Source organism: Rhea americana, unplaced genomic scaffold (assembly GCF_003343005.1).
Source record: "Rhea americana isolate MKP2758 unplaced genomic scaffold, rheAme1 scaffold_53, whole genome shotgun sequence".
Taxonomy (NCBI): Eukaryota; Metazoa; Chordata; class Aves; order Rheiformes; family Rheidae; genus Rhea; species Rhea americana.
This window is the reverse complement of record NW_028186679.1, coordinates 1,490,376-1,508,882: the sequence shown is the minus strand read 5'-3', so window position 1 is coordinate 1,508,882 and position 18,507 is coordinate 1,490,376. Positions and strand designations below refer to the sequence as shown.

The 18,507-nt window shown below is 38.7% G+C and overlaps 1 protein-coding gene across 1 annotated transcript in view; it reads right to left on the bottom strand.

The window, feature by feature from the left end:
- Nucleotides 1-1,899, bottom strand: part of ABI1 (abl interactor 1) — an 88,744-nt gene extending 86,845 nt beyond the window's left edge. Inside the window, exon 1 of the mRNA XM_085318315.1 lies at nucleotides 1,839-1,899. Coding sequence (XP_085174441.1) covers nucleotides 1,839-1,899 — 61 coding nt within the window. The remainder of the gene's footprint in view (nucleotides 1-1,838) is intronic.
- Nucleotides 1,900-18,507: the final 16,608 nt, after the last annotated feature.

The window sequence follows — 18,507 nt, the reverse complement described above, 5'->3', positions numbered from 1 at the left end:
AGAGCCCCTCTGCAGCACCTCCTTCCCGCGGCGCCGTTCACGCACCGTCTCCCCCAGAGAACCAGGCCCAGCAGAGCCGCCCGGGCCGGGCCGGGCCGGGCCGAGCGGGGCAGAGGGCCCTTCAGACCGCCCCACGTAGCCATAGCTAGTCCGGGGGGAACTCGGTTCACAGGCGGCCCTCCCACGCGGAGGGGAAAACGTTAAGTCTAAGCCGTGTTGGGTTGTTCTTTTTTCTTTTCTTGAAAGCCTGTCCAGAAGTGACAATCCACAATTAGCATTTATCTAGTTTTGGTATCAAAAGGAGAACCTAAATACTTAYCTGAGATGAACACTTTATTCGTGGCACTCTCTTGCCCTAGTTATTAATCATTGTTCAGGGCTTTGTCCGATAGTTGTTGGAAAGATGTGATAGATAAGGGGTCAGTGACTCTTCAGTAAAATCTCTGCATATTTTTTTTAAAAGTAAAATCCTGTTTTTATGTTTATACCAGAAAGGAGCCAATAATAGCAGGTGGCTTCTGTGCTGAGAAGTCCAAGCCTGTCTTCCAGTAAGTAACATGCCCAAAAAGGAGCTGTTTTCTAGACRTATTATTTATGCCTTGGCTTTGCTTGCTTTCTGTACACACTTACAAACATAACTRGGGCCAGGCTTTGCATTTTAGTCATCGTCCCAGAGAAACCCACAGCAGTGAAATGTCRATGTATTTGGGAACACTCTCAGACACATCCTAGTAAGAGCAGACTGCCTTAAATTGCAACAMAATCCTGTGGTATTCTGCACGTTAACCATCCACTGGAGTCCTTTCTGTGTAGTACTGAAAACCGTTCGGGGCACGATCCTTTGGCAAACCGKCTTACCTAAGTCAAGACGGAGGGAGGAAAAATCTATCTGCCTCCCCCTCAGAGGTCGGCAGAGTCCAGCATCTCAGTCTAGAACCATGGACCTGAGCAGAAATGGCAGTGAGCCTGGGAAGGTCTTTGCAACTGGAGTTACAAAAGCCCCACTTAGATGGAGAACAGTGAGAGGTACACGGAGAGGCATTCCAGTGCAGTCTGGGGCAACGGAGAAAGSAGCTGGTACAACGCTTGCTGTGGGATAGAGATGCATGTACCTTGCCCTGCTGGTTAATTCGTTTGGCAATTCAGCAAAATTGTTTCCGAAGTGGTTTCAATAACTCTCTTTAGGACAGAATATAATTTCCAAWCAAACATTTTATTTGGGATTTTAAGTGCCATTTTGATATAAAATGACTTAATTTGATATGCAACAGTAYTGAAATATAGACAAGCCTCTAATGGGTCCCAGGGCAAATGTGATAAGAAACTGTCTTAAGCATTGACTTCTCCTTGTTTCTAGCTATAATACAAAGACAAATTTGATTTCTCCTTTCAGTCTGGCTGCAAATTACTTAATAGACCCATTGGCTTGGATGAGTTTGTAATTGCCTGCAGATCACAAACTGACTTCATGGAAGCTGTTAACATTCTCAAATGTAGCACAGTTGGTGGTGGTTCTTCAAATGCTATTGCTGCCCCTGTATCAAGAGTTGGCAGATATTTGGGGTCTTGAACATCAACTTCTTTCAATATGAGAAAAATCAGTTATGTGTATTTTGCTAAATGCATTGTRCAAACAAGCACTTCAGCAGGCAAACAAGCCCTAAAAGCAGGCAAACAATCCCTAAAAGCAGAACAGCTAGCTGAGCAGGGGCAGTGTTGTCCCCCAGGAAATACACCCACCTCAAATGGTAGATCAGAGGCTCCAGATGTTCATACAGCTCCGTTTCCTCCATGGATCTCTACCCAAAAGGCCTTGCATAAACCCCCAAACTACCAACCTTTCTCAAAGTATGTTTGCAACCCAAGAGGAGTTTGGAAGACTGCATCAAAGAGCGCCATCTTGTGACATCTGCTACAGCACTTTTTGTAGCCTTACTTGCACAGCCAGGGTTTAACTGATTCATTGCAGATAGACCTATTGCAGGTACAGAAACATCACAGCTGGCTCCACACTGAGCTAGGTCAACTTCACCAGAACTTTTTAACTTAGTGCCATAGAACCATGGATATATTGCTGCTTGGCCAGGCTAGATGAGAGACACTAGTAAACATGGGGTAGATGTGCTCAACTAGATCAGCAGGCCTTATTAGGTCCTGTTCCATGCTAGCCCTCTGGGTTTCAGAATGGCTCTGTGGAGCAACACTTGAGTGTCTTTACAGTGTGTTACTCATGTCTCAGGTTCTCAAGRGATTATTGGCTCAGATGCACTAGACCGAAGCTGGCTCCATGAACACGTATGGTGTGTACACCAAGCAATTCCCAAGGACCTGAAAGCACAGAGACATTCAGGTAGCTATACAAGAACTTGCCAAATTTAGCAGAACCAGCACTGAGTCAGAGACAATAAACTCTTGGACCTAAATTGACCTTTTCTGAAGACACCRGTGTGTGTCTGAACTGCATTCACCAGAGTGTCCCTCAGAAACTRTTTTATGCTGGGTTTTGAATTATCACACTTCCCCATAGCTCCAGACAGCRAACTGTTGATTAGAATGGAAAGTTAACTAACTTGGTCAAGATTYATGTAATTATGCAAGAGCAGTGGGAGTAAAACATGATTTTCCTCGCTGGAGTGGCTGGACTGGTAGACAAAAAAAATGTAATGACGCTCTTCAAGTTCCATCCAAGTGATCACCAGAATGAGATCGCATTCCGCGTAAAGTGTGCTTATGTACCTCTCTGTGTCTCAACTGTCCATCTGAACTTCACTCTTCCTTCAGTGGGCATAGTGGTCTCCAGTGGCAATACTGTCCTCCTGCAACATAATTCATTCCTGACTAGGACAGAAATATGTGACTGTCTTCTAAATGTGCCCACCTGTAGCATCAAAGCAACTTGTCTTGAACTGTAGTATATGTATTTCTGTAACTGTCTATTCTGTTTTCTAGGCCACAGATTGATGTCTGTCTTTGTTTTTMCCTTGGGAACAGTACTTACTTCAGTAATGTTGATTGGAAAATAACCTGGACTGTTTCTCAACGGTTCAGTTCCTGATCCMGTTGTTTAGCCACATAAGTGCTTTTGACCAGTGCAATGCAGAGGGAGATGAGGGATCTGAGGGGGTGGCTGGAAGCAYGGAGGACACGGTGCCTCTTGAGATCAGCTATGTCAGCTCTACTCCCAAATGCCAAGCCTTGTGGTCTTATCAGAAATTTTTTATTGATCACTGTGCTATAGTTACAGAAGTGCAGCTGTACTAGGACAATCCTGCATGGATAGTTATCAGAATTTCTTTTTTTCTGGGACAAAAAAGAGGCTTTTTCAGTGTCTTTTATTCCAAATTAGAAGTAACTGCCCAAGAAGCTACAGAGCTGTGTTGGTTTGCCTTCCTATGCTTTAGATCTAGCGCACAGAGATTTACTTAAGAAGTAAAATAATTAAAATATCAATRTAGTTAATTATCATCACAGGGTATCTGAGTGTTGGAGAGATGAATGGAGTTGTTCCTGCTTCTCAGAGATAATTTGCCAAGCTCTCTGCATTCTCTTGGGCATCTCTGCGTGTGCTTTTCTCAATTAATRTTTTTAAGCTTTTCCATCATAGCTGTATCAACCAGAGACATTCCCTCCCTCCTCGCCGTGAAGGCAGAGCTGTTTGGAGCTGGCGTGCCGTGGGGCTGTGTCCCGGCGCTCGGAGGCCGCCTGCTTGGGGCCTGGAGCCCGCTCTGCGGACACCTTGCCACTCGTGCTGCCAGTTGCTAGGCAGCTGAGGCAGCAGGAGAGCTCTGCCACCACAGAGCGAGCACACGCCAGCCACGCTTCGCTCGGCAGCCTAAGCCACCGGAGAGCGCAAAAACAGATCCAGAACTGCTGCACAAAAATAAACAGCTCTACTGTATTTTGATGTGACCTCTCTCCTCTAATGTATTTTCACCTGCAGGTTTTGCCTTCTGTCTCAACCTCATTTTTCATACAACTCTCTCCCCTTCATCCCACCTGCATGCTTATCCTTGCTCCTGACCAGTGCTCTGATCTCAACAGTCCTTCCTTTTCTTTCATCCCAACTGTCCTTTTACTTAAACTGTCACCTCAGTTGTTCCCCTTCCTGCTCTGCTACAGCCTCTGTTCCTTTGGTCTCTTTTATTTTGGTTTTCTTTCATTTTTCTCAGCTTAGCCTCTGGCCACCAGATTGCCTCCTGACTTTGCTTTTCCATTTCCATTACACCAAAAACCTCCTCCCATATCTTCCCTTCCCAGCTTTGCCCATCAGAGCCCTCTGCTGCCATCACTCCCAACTGCCCATCACAAGAAGGCACTCTTCTTTTCTTAATCTCCTAAAATGCTGCATGCAAAGAAAAAGGAGGCATCCATGGGCATAACAGCATGGGAAAAGTGGAGAACGAGGACATAGGTGATGGAGCATAGATAGATGGAACTTCAAGAAACTTTATTTCTTCCTACCTAGTCCTAAACCAGGTAACAAGGGTATTATGTGACAAATGTCAGGATGGCCCACTTCTTACCCCAGTAACAAATGAGCCTAAACAATTATAAAAACATTGTGAGAAAGGGATGGCTTTAAAGCAGCCATTCTGATGCTTTTGGTGGGTTTTTGGCACAGATGATTTTCTGACTATGAGCCTTTTCATTAGCCAGTTCTTTTCAGCCTTCTTTTTTTTTAATGGCTTTGTGGGGTATCAGTGTGAAAAGAATCATCCCACTGCAAGGAATACACACTGAGTGGCAGTCAGCTTTCTAAATAGACTCATGCAGGTTTGGCCCATCATTAGAGGGTTCATTGGAATTTCCTGCTGAAATAGTTGTTTGTTGGAGGATACCAATTCTTTAAAACAGAGTATTTTCTTTGCTCTGTACATATGAAACAAAACTTTCACAGGGAAAGGTTTCTCTCCCTCCTTAGAGCTTCTGGGCAAAGCCAGAAAGAGCAATAACCAGGTAATAATCAGTGAAAGGAAGTATAGCAGATCCAACATCAAGTCTCCAGCTTCCCTGACTGAAAGCGGACACTGGAAGGTAAATGCTGTATGTCAGCAGTGTCCTATTCACTTATCTCTTCTGGAGTGAGCACCCATAGTAGGAAGAAGACACCTCTTAAATGCTTGAGAAATGTTTTGATGTCTCAAAACACCATTAGCACCATTTCTGTTCTCACGGTTTGTACCTCTTGGTAAAAGCTATGAGAATAGCATGAACGAAAATGTTCCAGAGTGTAATGCATATGCATATAGAGCCATCCTGGGCTGAGTGGGACTTATTGGCCCAGACATTATTTCCAAGGTCATCATGAACATAAGTGCCTCCTCGGGATGCAGAGCCTAAGATGGCTCTGCAAATTCATGCAACACTGCGAACAATGTCTTCAGATCACTGGCTAGTGCTGAACCCGGACTTAATAAGCTCTCCTTGACTATGTACAGAACTGAAGTGTCTCTAGTGTTCCCTGGAACATCTCTAATAATCATTTTATCCTGTTTTTTCTCTTCTCCATCATTTCCCAGTCTCCCATTACCCCAGATATATCTCTCTACATCCAGACTGTAGAATAACATCATCTAGCTTTTTTATGCATCTCAAAATTGATTAGTCTCCTTTTATGGCTATACCTAACTGCAGCCTCTAGTGTAATTTATCTTCTATCTTCAATGCTAAGTTTGTCTACATTAATAAGATAAGGAGAACCTAGGAAATGGTAAATGTCTTTGTTTAAATTCTCAGTGTTAGAGCTAACATTTGATCTCTACAGATTTTTGAAAAACATTATTTTATCAATTTAAATTATGTATGTATATCCATTTCCATGCTAAATACAAAGAAATCAAAGACTCTGCAGAAGATTCTTAAAATAATTCAAAACTTTAAAAGAATATAGTAGTGTAAAGATAGATTAATTGGACAACTGCAATTTTTCATTGTATTTGAGGAAATGTGAGCATGGATAGGAATTACTTTTATATACTTCCTATTTAAAAGATTGCTGTTTTTGTGAACCCCACAGTTTTTTGATGCAAATTAAAATAATTCATATTCTGCACTGATTAATTGCTATGCCTTTTTTGCATTTAAATATATACTTCATTGAATTTCAGTTTTCCATCATAAAACAGAAAAGAAAAAATAATTAAAAGATAACATCATGTTACTACAGAAATAGAGTGCTATTTTCCCAATAAAAAATAAATATTCAACAGCAATTCTGCAATGTTAATATTTCTCAGCACAATACTAGGATGGCAAAATAAATCACAGCATAATAGTAAGTAATTTTTTTTCATTAAGTGAAAACACATTGCGGATATTGGGTCTGTTCCAGCTCCCGGTGAAACAGCAAAGCTTCCACTGGAAGCAAGCTTGAGTCTATGGAGTTTGGCTTCATTTGAAAAGGAGTATCTTCAATAGCCATTGAAGCCAAAAGAAGTGGGATTGGAGGCATACTGACCCTCAGATGCAGTTATCTACCAGAAAATCATCTCCACACAAAGATAACATTGACATCCTCCTTGGTATTGTCCCGCTCAGAGTCCAAACAAAGACTGTGCAGATAATGAGAGTAAAAAGTCATTACATATAGACTGAGGCTATTCTCTGTTGGGAACATTTAAAAATAAATCAGCCCATTTAGTGCAACCCAACAGAATTTAAGGGGTAAGCACTGGCTATTCAGAATAAATAGATTTTTTTCTTTCCTGTTCCTTTTCATTACGTAACAGGAACAATCTCTTATGCCTATGAGATCGATTACATGTCTCAGACTTGGTTTAGATATTAATCAATCTCAGCAACCACTTACTGTTTCCTGTAGCATGATGCAGTAAAAATTGTCCTTTAATTACCACAAATGAAAGTTACCTGCAATAATAGCGAATATATACCACTGGAAAAGGAGCTGGTTCAGAGGGCAGCAAATGCAAATATGAACTATCTTTATGATGCATAGGCACAATTAGAAGTGAATATGTAAATTACTGTTGGCAGCTTCCTGCTATGCTCAGCAATTTGATGTCACCATTAGCTGTGAATGTTTCAATTTATTTGGTCATAACCATAATAATCCCACAGTGTTTTTTTGGCCAGGGTGTTTTCTCAAAAGCTGGGATTTTTAAATGCCATCACCTGATAAATACATAATTATTCTGTATTAAACCTGATTCTAACAGTCTTTAAAAGAATTCTGAGTATGGAGTGGGCTAATTATACTTGCCATCTCTTTTCTTTATGTAATGGAACTGTCTGCCACTTCATTCTATATATGGTATGTGTATAGTACTTCTCAAAATTTCTTTGGTTTGTATGGTGGAGTCTGTCTAGATTTTTGAGGCAATAGAAGACATCTGAAAACTAGATATATTTATCCACAAAGTAAGAAAAATTGGCTAGATTTATTTAATGCTATTTTGACTGCGAAAGAGATCAAGTTGATGTTGTATGCAGAAGATGTATAGTAGACAGCTCACTGTACTGCATGTGAAATTTGTAGTTAAAATTGCCTGGATCTTTCCCTTGTAATGCCTTGCTTTCAGTTGCTTATATCTCTGACAGTCTTATTTTAGCCATAATAGCACATATTCTATTTCAGACTTCTTTTTTCTTCAAGGATTTTATGAGAAGGAAATAAGGAAAAATATATTCTATTGAATCCGTTAGAAATATTTCAGACAAGAAGTTAAAGCTTCAGCAGCTCTGTATTTTGAATGAAGACTTTGCAATTTGGCAGGAGAATCTCTGTAATTTCTGGGACATATCTGCTGCTTTTCCTGAGAAAACCTGACAACATTTGCTTAATTCATAAGTTTCTGATAGCTACATATTTGCATACACTCGGTAGAGATTTTTTAGAGTTTACATACATTCACTGAGGAATGGGGCTACTCTGATGATGTACACTGGGCACTGCAAGGTATTTTCTCTGCATTTGTTTTTCCTGAATACACAGAGCCACTGTGATGGGATAGTGGCACAGAGGGATTATATCTCCTGTGTTCTATGTATCCCTAGCTCCTGGCACTGGCATGTAGATGATTATTTGTATAGTTGGCCTAAAAGGTTCCTTATTTCAGATAAAATAATTCAGTATTCAAATGCTTTCTTATCCTGTATTACAAAAAGAGCAGCAAATTTGACACTAGAGTACCTCTTTCAAAGACATTACTTCTTCATAACTGAAAAAGCCTCATTTCAGTTAACTCTTTTAGTGTTATTTACAATAGCTTCATGATAATTATATAGCCTATTATAACAATAGAATTCCTGTAATATGATTTTCCATTACAGTTTGTGATGGATGTAAATTACATCAATATGTAACATAAGCCTATAGTGTAAGTTATTCAGCTGCTGCAGTTCAAGCTGGTGTTGGTTGAAGTACTGGCAAGTCGGTCATAAACCCTGCTGCGTCCTAACATGGGCGCTGCTGGTCACAGCACACTAGCACTGTGGTGATAGCTACTAACTGTTCTTTTGGCATACGGCAGGGACCAACATTTTCTGGATCAGAGTATCACTTATTTTTACCCCTTAGGCAATATCTGCAGAAGTTAGCAAAAAACTATGATAATATTGTGTATACCAAAAAGAATATTGATGGAGAAAGCCTAGTAGGACATCCAGTCTGTCTCTTGAGTATGGCAAATTGTTTCCTGAACTTCATAGTCCAGCACTTTATGCTTTCTAATTTTAAATATCCCTACTGAAAATGGCCTGGAGCTTCCAATACATCGACTGTCAGACTGCTGCACAGCCCAGAATGGTAGTGCACAACTTGTAAAATACTAAGGGTCACCCTCTCATATGACTTTTCATAGATTTTCATACAAATGTACTCTTTGAAGGCTTAGTGCAGCCACAAGGGAATATATTTATTTATAAGGGACATGGATTAGAGCAACAATCATAGCAATTCATGTTTAATCCGTTGTTCACACTTATTCACAAAAAAGATACTATAACTTACTCTGTCCAGTGTAAAATCATTTTAAAGTAAAAATTATTAATCAAATAAATGGTAGGATTTTGAATCAAAGTAATTCACAAACTACAAAAGATAAAATAAATAAAAAGGCTTCTTCATTATGAAATAAGGGTTTTCCTGTGCAGGATAATACTGAAGACAATTGTAAAAACTTCAATTTCAGAATATTGGCAAGCTCTTTCTTTTCTTTTTTCTTTTTTTTTTTTTTTTTTTTTGTCAGTTTGCCTCCAGAAAGCAGACCTCTAATAACATTTATCTTCTGAAAGTGTGCTAGAAAAGTTCAAAATGATGAAAGAATGTGTTTTACCCTTCATTTTACCCTTCATCTGGCATGTATTGATTAAAGCAATACACTGTGGTTCTACCTAATAGTGATTAAAACAGGTAGAAGTTAAGGCATGCTATTTATTGCTGATCCTATTTGATAGAACTCATATTTCTTAAACTTCTCTGTTGCATAGTAGGAAGAGATTTAGTTACAAGAGGTTTCTTCACATAATAATCTGAAAGCTAAATTCAGGAAACAAAGACAAAATATAGATCTCACACTAGCTGGAGAGCTGGTATGCATGGTATTTCTTCCTTCTCTTTACTATCCCTGACATTTAGAAATATCTATTTTGATTTTAAATGATATTACTCATTCAGCAATTAATCCAGGATGATTTAGCACATATTTTCCTACCAATTAAAGTTACTTGGTTTTGCTCAACCATTTCTCAACATCACACCTGTTTAGAAGACAGGACAGAAACTTGTTTTCTATGAAATATACTGTATTATTCAGGGAGGGCCACATTACATGAATGAAATGAGGTCAAAGTGGGATGAAAGAATCGATTCTACATAGCTGCCTAATCCGGATGCTTAGGACACACCTGACTTCTGTGTGGGTGTGAACAAACAAGTATGTCTGCATTGTAAATACAAAAGCAGCAGTAAATTTAAAAAAAAAAAAAAGTGTGCTCCAGCAGACCAGAAATCCCAGTTACTATATTGCCAAAGTGCTGTTGGCTGAGCTGCAAGAGACCAGCTCTTTGCTATGGGACAGTATAAGAAACGGCTGGGACAACATGAATTGCACCGTGAGCACGGAGGTTTGCTGAAACAACTACACCCGTGCGAGAGGCTTGTGCTGGCACCGTTCTGCAGCCAAGGCTCAGCCCTCCTCCCACAGCCCCACCGAGAGAAATCTATGGACAGAACTTGGTCAGGATTTTTAAACTGTTCAACCTATCTGGGTTTATTCTGGGTAGAGGAGCATTTGTAAGAGCAGCTCCAGAGGCAGAGCAGAGAGGCAGTAACCAGCAGCTGTGGGTACGCAGAGCTCATAACTCTTTGGCCATCTCAGAAGTAGCTGGCAGGGAATGTGTGAGTGCAGCCCGAGTTCATGSACAGAGATTTAAAGATATATTTACTTTACTAAATTGTAATTTAACACATCATTATTTAACTCTGTTGGTTAAAAGGGCGAAAAACTTGAAAATTAGTCATTTTCATCTATTTTGTTTTTAATTCCCAGCCTTTGACTAAAAGGGGACTTCAGCTTCGCTGTAGAGTTGACACCCTTGTTCAAGCACCATTCTGCTCTTTCGAATAGTGCCTGATCTGTGAGCTAATCTGATAAATGAAGATATTTTGTGCACACATGGTATGCATTTCAAAGAGCTTCAGCGTGTTAGCAAACTTCTGAATATGGTGGACCCCACAAGGAAGCATATAATTTGAGGCACATGAGAAGGAGCCAGAGACTGGAGGAAGAGAGATGTCCCATTTAGAATGACTGAACATGCATCACAGAGCTGCTTTCTCAAGTGGGCATTAGCTTTCCTTTTCTTTTAATACAACTATTTTAAGTAACTTTGTTTTCTCAGGGCATTCTCCTCCCTTTTCAATAATGTAAAATACCCAGGTTCATTGATTTTGGGAATGATCCTGGTTCTTTGTACACCCAAATTTCCCATTTCAAGAAGTGTAGGAAAAAATCATATTTGCAATATCTAAGATAAAAATACAATCACTTTATAAGTTTTGTGCACATTCTTTGTTATCATTGATTCTCTRTTCCTGTTATGCTACAGATTCTTTAATGAAATATATCATAACGATGCTTTAGTGATGCAGGCAGCAGCATCCAGCAAACACAAAACTCTTTCACAATGATTTAAAAAGATATCCRCCTGAGAGGCCTAGCGTAGATTCAAACCTGAGTCAAGAAATAAGAGTAATAGCAGGTAGCAGAAAGAAAACACAAGGCCAGAATCCATGAAAACCGGGGACTCCGTACTACAAGGGCTGAATGTTACTATTTCAAAATCAATGGGTTGCTCAAGTGGTGAATTTGAACATGTGCAGGATCACAGACATAGCTCAACAACTTTTTTTGTCTTTGAAAGACATGTGTTTGGGCTGTGGTTACAATGGTTTAATCTGTGAATTGTGCATGTCTCTCATTCCTTCCTCTCCTTCCCCCATCTCCCAAAGCAGATGTGGATCTGTTTCTATGGAGGAAAGGGGGAGCTATGGTGTGAGTGGCATAGGAAGGTGTATGCGGCCAGGAGGGCACCCCAGGGCCACTTGAGCCCCAGCAGAGCACAGCTAATCCCAGGAGGAAAGGAATCTTTAAWCTCTTTACAATATAATTGCTAATAATGTATTGATCAATGTCATATATGTCATCACTGCTTTATAAATTAGGTACATACAAGTGTATGTATATGTAGCTGGTCATTGCATTGTTGCCTCTATTGTAAGACGGAAATGTGTTTATAAATTTTCTCTAAAGCATTAAATATTTTTGAACCTTTTTGAAAAATAAGTTAGTGCATAGTGTCAACACGACATTTATCATGACATAGAAAGTTTGACCTTGAGATAGATAGCCTTATCACTCTAAACCTTTAGTTTTTAATTTTTAACCTYGAAAGATTTCCTGAGTTGACATTTCATAGAGGCAGTAAAGCAGGAAAGACATTTTGGTGTTTTGCAAATCAAAATGCTAAAAGAATTACCATGCAGAAGATGAGAAAGCACACAAAGTTATTCTTGAAGATAGTCTAGAAAAATAAGTGAAAAACTGCCAACAACCCCTCTTACAAAAAATCATAAACAGAATCGAGCTGTTTGTAATGCATGATTTGATAAGGTAATAGACAGATATTTTTGCCCAAAGTTCAAACAAGTCAAAAGTAATCCACAAATAAATTTGTAGCTTCTTTAAAAAAAAATCTTTAGAAATTCAGAATCCCTCCCACTTGCAGAATTTTGAATGGACAGTGAAACAGTAAAATACCAGAACGGACAGAGCAACAGAAAGTGATCCTTAGTCACAGTGTTTAAAACTCAGTATTTGGTTTACATCAAAAGGAAGATCAAGGGAGATCTAATTATCTGCAGATTCTAAATTTAGACATTCTTAAATCAGCATGTCCAGATTAGTCACATACATGAGTTTTAAAAGAGCCAGAAAAGAGCATTAGGGATGGTTAATATTCATTTTCAGTCAGTTTTCAAACCCTAGGAAGTTCCAGAGAACTCAAAGAAAGCAAAGGTTGTGCCAATATTGAAAAAAAAAGATAAATAGCCATTGTAGTCCTATCAACTTATTATTCATTCTTAGTATACAGCAGAATGACTGATAGGTGATTTCATTAAGGAAGAATTAAAAAAGGATAATTTAATTAATGAAAGCAATATGAATATACAGAGAAGTATATATATATTCAAGGTAACTCAATATCCTTTTCTGTGAGAATATAAGTTTGATAAATAAATATAACTGTCTTGTAGAAATGTATTTAGACTTCTTTAAAACATCTGACTTTTCACCAAATTTTGATTGAGAAACTACAATAAAACTTAATTAAATGACAGGAARTCATTATGGTGCAGACTAAATCAAAAACTGGCTGACAGACTTCAGTCATCGTCATAAGGAAGGGTGTAAGTCTTGACCCTGTTGCTTAATTTATTTTGAATAATCTACAAGAAAACAATAAAACCATTACTGATAAAGTTTTCAGAGAGCACAGTAATTTGGGGAATGATAAGAATTAAGAGAACAGATAGACATGACAGAACAATCCGGTGAGCTAGGTGCAAAAACAGCATAACTGAATACAGCCAAATACAAACTCTGAGAGGTTCCACCTCTCAGAACAAAACACTTCCAAGAGTACGTACCTGGTGGGTCCTCAACTGCAAGTGAATAGGGTAGGAGCGTCCTGTGCTTTGAGGGCCTGCTCCATTTCTACTGTCAAAAGGGTCAATGAACTCTGGACACAGGAAGGAGCATACTAAGAGTCTGGAGAGGGCAATACCTCAGTCCTCTGCTGCCTCTTAGACGTCAGGGCAATGATTACTGTGTTGTACCTACCAGTAGTATCTGTGGTTCGAGAAAGATATTAAAAATTGAAAAGCCATAAGCCTGAAGGAATGAACTTACTAGACTGAAAGCATGAGTGAATTCAATTCTGGCTAAAAGAGATCAAGGAGGTCACTTAATTTCTATTTACAAAGATTCATAGGAAGATTATTAGAGAACCCTTTGGGAAGACAACAGAGAGCTCTGTAATCTAGCACACAAAACTACAGAAAGATCCTATAACTTAGAATAAAAGCAAGGCAAGTGAAGAGCAAACATAGGGCATATTTTGTGTGTTCTGTCTTTTGTTGTTCTGTTTTAAATTGTGAAGGTAATTAGTCACAGGAAAAATTTCCATCAAAAAAATATCAGTAGGACAATGTCCTATTAATGCCCCATTACTGCACATGTTTTATTCAAGATTTCAATTTTCCCAACTTACATCTGCTGGTTAAAATGGAAGTTTATTCAGGAAAGTCATGCAAACTCAGCTTCATAAAAGGCCAAGATGGCTCCAATGGTGCTTTTAATATTTTTAAACAAGGGCTGCATTTTCCAATCACTGAGAACTTTACTCCAACTAGAAATTAAGCATCTTTTGAAAATCATAGCATCCTTGTCTTTTAGATGAAGTACAAAGGTTAATTATTCACCCATATTCTTTACTCCAACTAGAGATGTTAGAATAGTGATATTCCCAACATTGCCAAGGTAACAAAAATAAACAAACATCACATTATAGAAATAGAACTACTGTTGGTGTCTTCTTCATGCACACAGTAGAGAAAAGAACAACAAAATTAAGAAAGATTAAACTCTTTTGCCAGTTAAACCAGTTTTAATGTAGTGAGTGGCTATGACCGTCATTATTCAGGTGTGCAAAGGATCTAGGCAGAAAGTGCCTCTGCCCTGAGATCTTCAGGGAACATCCCTGCTGTTGGCCTAGCATCACTGTAATGTCGTTAGCTTTGTAGGAGCCAAGTAGATCTTGAAGGATGCACTAGGTGAACCATTAACAATTTCACTATTGTGGGGCCACATGGCTTGGCCCTAGATTGAGGCCAGTTTAGGGGTAGGGGAATGTAAGGGGATGTTCTAGTATAGGTCTAACAGAACAAGATCTGGGGAAATCCATAATATTTCAAATTAGAGAAAGTAAAATGAGGTTCTGCTCTTCAGAAGCGGCAAGTTGCTCTWGTTGCTCCCTCCCCTAAATGAAACGGACGTGATAAATCACCCCAAATTTTGAAGCAGGAACTATTCCTTTACTGCGGTTGAGCAGAACAGTAGAAACTGAAACAGTTCCTGAATGTCAGATTTCTTTCTCCCTAAAGTTTCCCAGATAAACTTTCTTGGATAATGTCCAATACCAGAGCTGACCAGAAACAAGAGTGAAAATGCCATGGTGTAAAGCTGGCGAAAGTGGCAAGCTGGCACTGAGTTCTGAGCAAGTTTGATTTTTGACTCATGTAACAACAGAGCTGAATGCTTAGGGGATTGTAATGAAGTTGTGATACTGAGCCGAGACACCTAATTAAACTCAGTCTTAAATCCTTCAGAGAACTTGTTTGTTGGAGGACTTACTCCAGTAAATCACCCCTAATCTGTTACATTAGGTTGTTGAAACTCATTGATCAAAAACACACTGGTATATTTTCAGCCTGAATAAATATACAGAATGATAGATACAGGCCAGAAAATGCTTGAGTTCAGTCGTCTTTGTCAGTAACATTCCATGTTTTGTACATTGGTAAATATGTATCATAAAAACATTTCCATAATGTCATTTTTCAGATTCTCTAGAAAAAAATAATAACCTTCCTTTTCTAGAATTTTAAAAGAACAGGCCTAAACTGAGAGGTAATTTCTTTTCTTTCTTTCTTTCTTTCTTTCTCTCTCTCTCTCTCTCTYTCTTTCTTTCTTTCTTTTTTCTTCCAGTTATTGAAAGAAATATCTCAAGAAGTGTTTGGCTATAAATATGCCATTGCATAAGCACATTAATATGATACAGTCACAGCATTTTGTTTGCTTTTCCCAAAAGGCAATTACACAAGGATAGGCTTTTAAAACTTCAGCAGCAATAGTTGTGAAGATAAGAAGCGTGAATGTCGAAACAGAAATAATATACCAGACATGGTTAGATTTGCAGAGTCAAATTCTAATCATTTGTTTTATGAAAATGTTTAGTACTATAAATATCTTCAAATCAGCTAAGTAACTCCAAATTTGCATCACTGTAATGAACAGCACAATTTGACCTCCAGATATTGGATCTCTTACTGAAGGGAAAAGAATATTTGTTAWGAATGTCTGCTACTGTTACTTATAATAAGACACAGTTTGTCATTGGTCCAAGATGAAACTATGTACTTTTAAAGCTTGATTCATGGCTGTGTAAGGGAGCAGGATATTTTTTAACATTCTTTCTAGAATATGCTAAATCTGAACAATTCTGTTATAACAATCTGCTGGCTCTACAAGAATAATACCTTGAGGCAACAAGGAAAAGTGAACTTTATTAAAAATTTCATAAAAGAAATGAAAAGTAGGCTTGAAGGAAAAAAAGAGGGGCTTMAGATACAATATGGCACTGCATTATACTTTAGACCTTCAAAGATATAAACTATAAGGTGTTTTGACTTCACAAATACTAGTTCAATGAAAAGTCAAATGCTGCTAGATACCTTTGAAAGTATGATTATAGTTTGCTCTTTCAAAGACTGTTTTATGAAACAGATCTGACCAGATACTTTTGTTATTATTTTTTGAAATACCTGAGGAATGGGGAGGTGGTGGGAACCAAAAACACAGCTCACAACAGTGACTCTTGAGAATCGGAGATATCTGAATCGAACAGCTTGAAGAGATGTGAAATTGGATATACTGTTTAACCCCCTGACAGGGATTGTAATCCTTAGGCAAAGCAGACACAGTTAATAATGGTTCAGAATAATTCCATTACTTATTCCCTAACTGTGAAATGAATCATTTTTTTCTAGGCAGACTATTAAGGGGTGTATCTGAACCTCACAGGAAAAYTTCCGTCCAAAAGCCATTCTTGTTTCTTTCAAACTAGTCTCTCACCCAAAGGGCTTTTCCTGAAGAATAGGGATCAGCCTACATAGATGGACAAGCTTTAACTGCTGTCTTTGCCATATATTCACGATAGACAAACAGTTCTCTTTCTCCAGAGTTATCGATTCTCACATAAATATCTCTCATCATTTTATTAAAAAAATCCTGTAAGTGTCAACTGATACATTTAGCCTTTCTACTGTGAACAATGTAGAAAACTACTCCTTCTGAAAAGCTCTGTCCTTCATAAGCAACACCTTTCCATTCTTCATCAGCATGTAGACTTGACTTAGAAATTGTAATGCTAATTTAGTTCTTCATAATTATGACTATTAGGTTTTAAATAATTAATTCTCTGTCCCTGATGGATTACATACTTCAAAAAGTAAGCTTTGCTAAAATTACATGCTCTTGGATCTGGTAGTTTACAGAACTTGCTCCTAATGTGTATGAGACTATGATCTACTTTCTTAAGAGCCACTTTAAAATATTTCTGTAAAATACACTCCTATGATTCAGACCCTTGAGGGAGCGATAGGCATAATTGGTTCCAGTTTCTGCTTTTTACTTGCATAATTTATCTGACTCCTTTGCTTCTCAAGTTAAATGAAGGTGCTCTTCAAGCTGGACTGGTAGATTGCCACCGGAAGCAACTGCTAGAAAACTAGGTCAGACTTGGGATGCAGATGAGAAGAACATGCAGGCACAGTGACACCTTACAGACTGCACTAAATGAGGATTGTAAGGCAGCTCAGCACACCAGATTTGACAGACCATCCTGTGCCATAACTCCGTGGGGGCCCTATAACCATGCCCAATCTGTCYGTGAAGGACAGCCAGCATCACACTTGTCTACCTATTTTGTCTATGTTCAGGCACTATGACAGCACTCTTCCGTCCAAATTTTATTTACCTTGGAACAGCATTAGGAATGCTGGCTCTCCACAGTCTGTGAAATGCCACCTGAAGAGAAGGACAGTAGAGAGCAAAACACTCAGACATTATCAAGTATTGCATTACATTATGCAGAAGATTTGTTTCTTGGTCCTCATTCATGCTCACTGCCAAACCAAACTCTTAGCCTAGTGTCATGGTCCCTTCCTCTCTGACACCTCAGATACTAGACATCAGTCAATCTCTYGAGCACAGTTCCAAACATGTAGCTTCACATATACTGGGTCTAAAAAAAGAATAAGAGATTGTCATATTTGCTGCTTGAACTGCTTGGGAGGCTGCTGTTGCAGAGTAATAGAAACAGCCCAATTCAGCATATGGATTATCGTTAGATTTTCTAACCACGTAGTCATTCCCAATAGGTACCCAGCAGACAACAGAGAAACATCCCATAATTTTGTTCCTCATAATGGAGTCTAGATCCTCAGCTTCATTCAGATCAAGCTGCAGATCTGCTCTTGGATGATTAGTAGGTGATGGGCATTCTTTATATCTGCATAAACTCCATGTTTCACTGTTAACTTTACGTGGAAGTCACTACAATGAGAATGCAGTATGTATACATGGAGGAAGCTAACAGCAATGCTAATTAGTAATACATATGAGCATTTAACTAACCAGTYATTTATGGTATGTTCTCACAGACTCACCAGTGCTTATAATTTGCTTTCATTTATTATTTCAGCCTTGTCTCAGGGCATGATGATGATTATTTTGGGTTACTTCTACTGCGGGATCTGCAGATTGCACACACTCACACATCTTCAGTGCAAAGATGGCAGCTTGTGTTGTTGCACACAGCCATTAAATAGGTTGTCATTTGCATCTCTTTTAAAGCTTATTTCCCCTGAAAGTCTGTGAACATTCATTATAAAAAATGCAGACAGCATTTCTCTTAAATCAATTAAAAGGCAAATGGCATTATAGATTTTCTCAGGTAAACGGAATTTGCACATCAGCTGGCCTCACAAGAGGCCCTTCATTTTCCTTTCTTTTGCAGTTAACTCCTTGTATGCTCAAAGAATCCATATTTATACAGAGACCCGCTTATCTTCACACAAACAGTTCCCTTTGATCTGAGCTTCTGTCATTCCTACCTCGTACCTTCATGGATTAAAAAAAAAAAAAA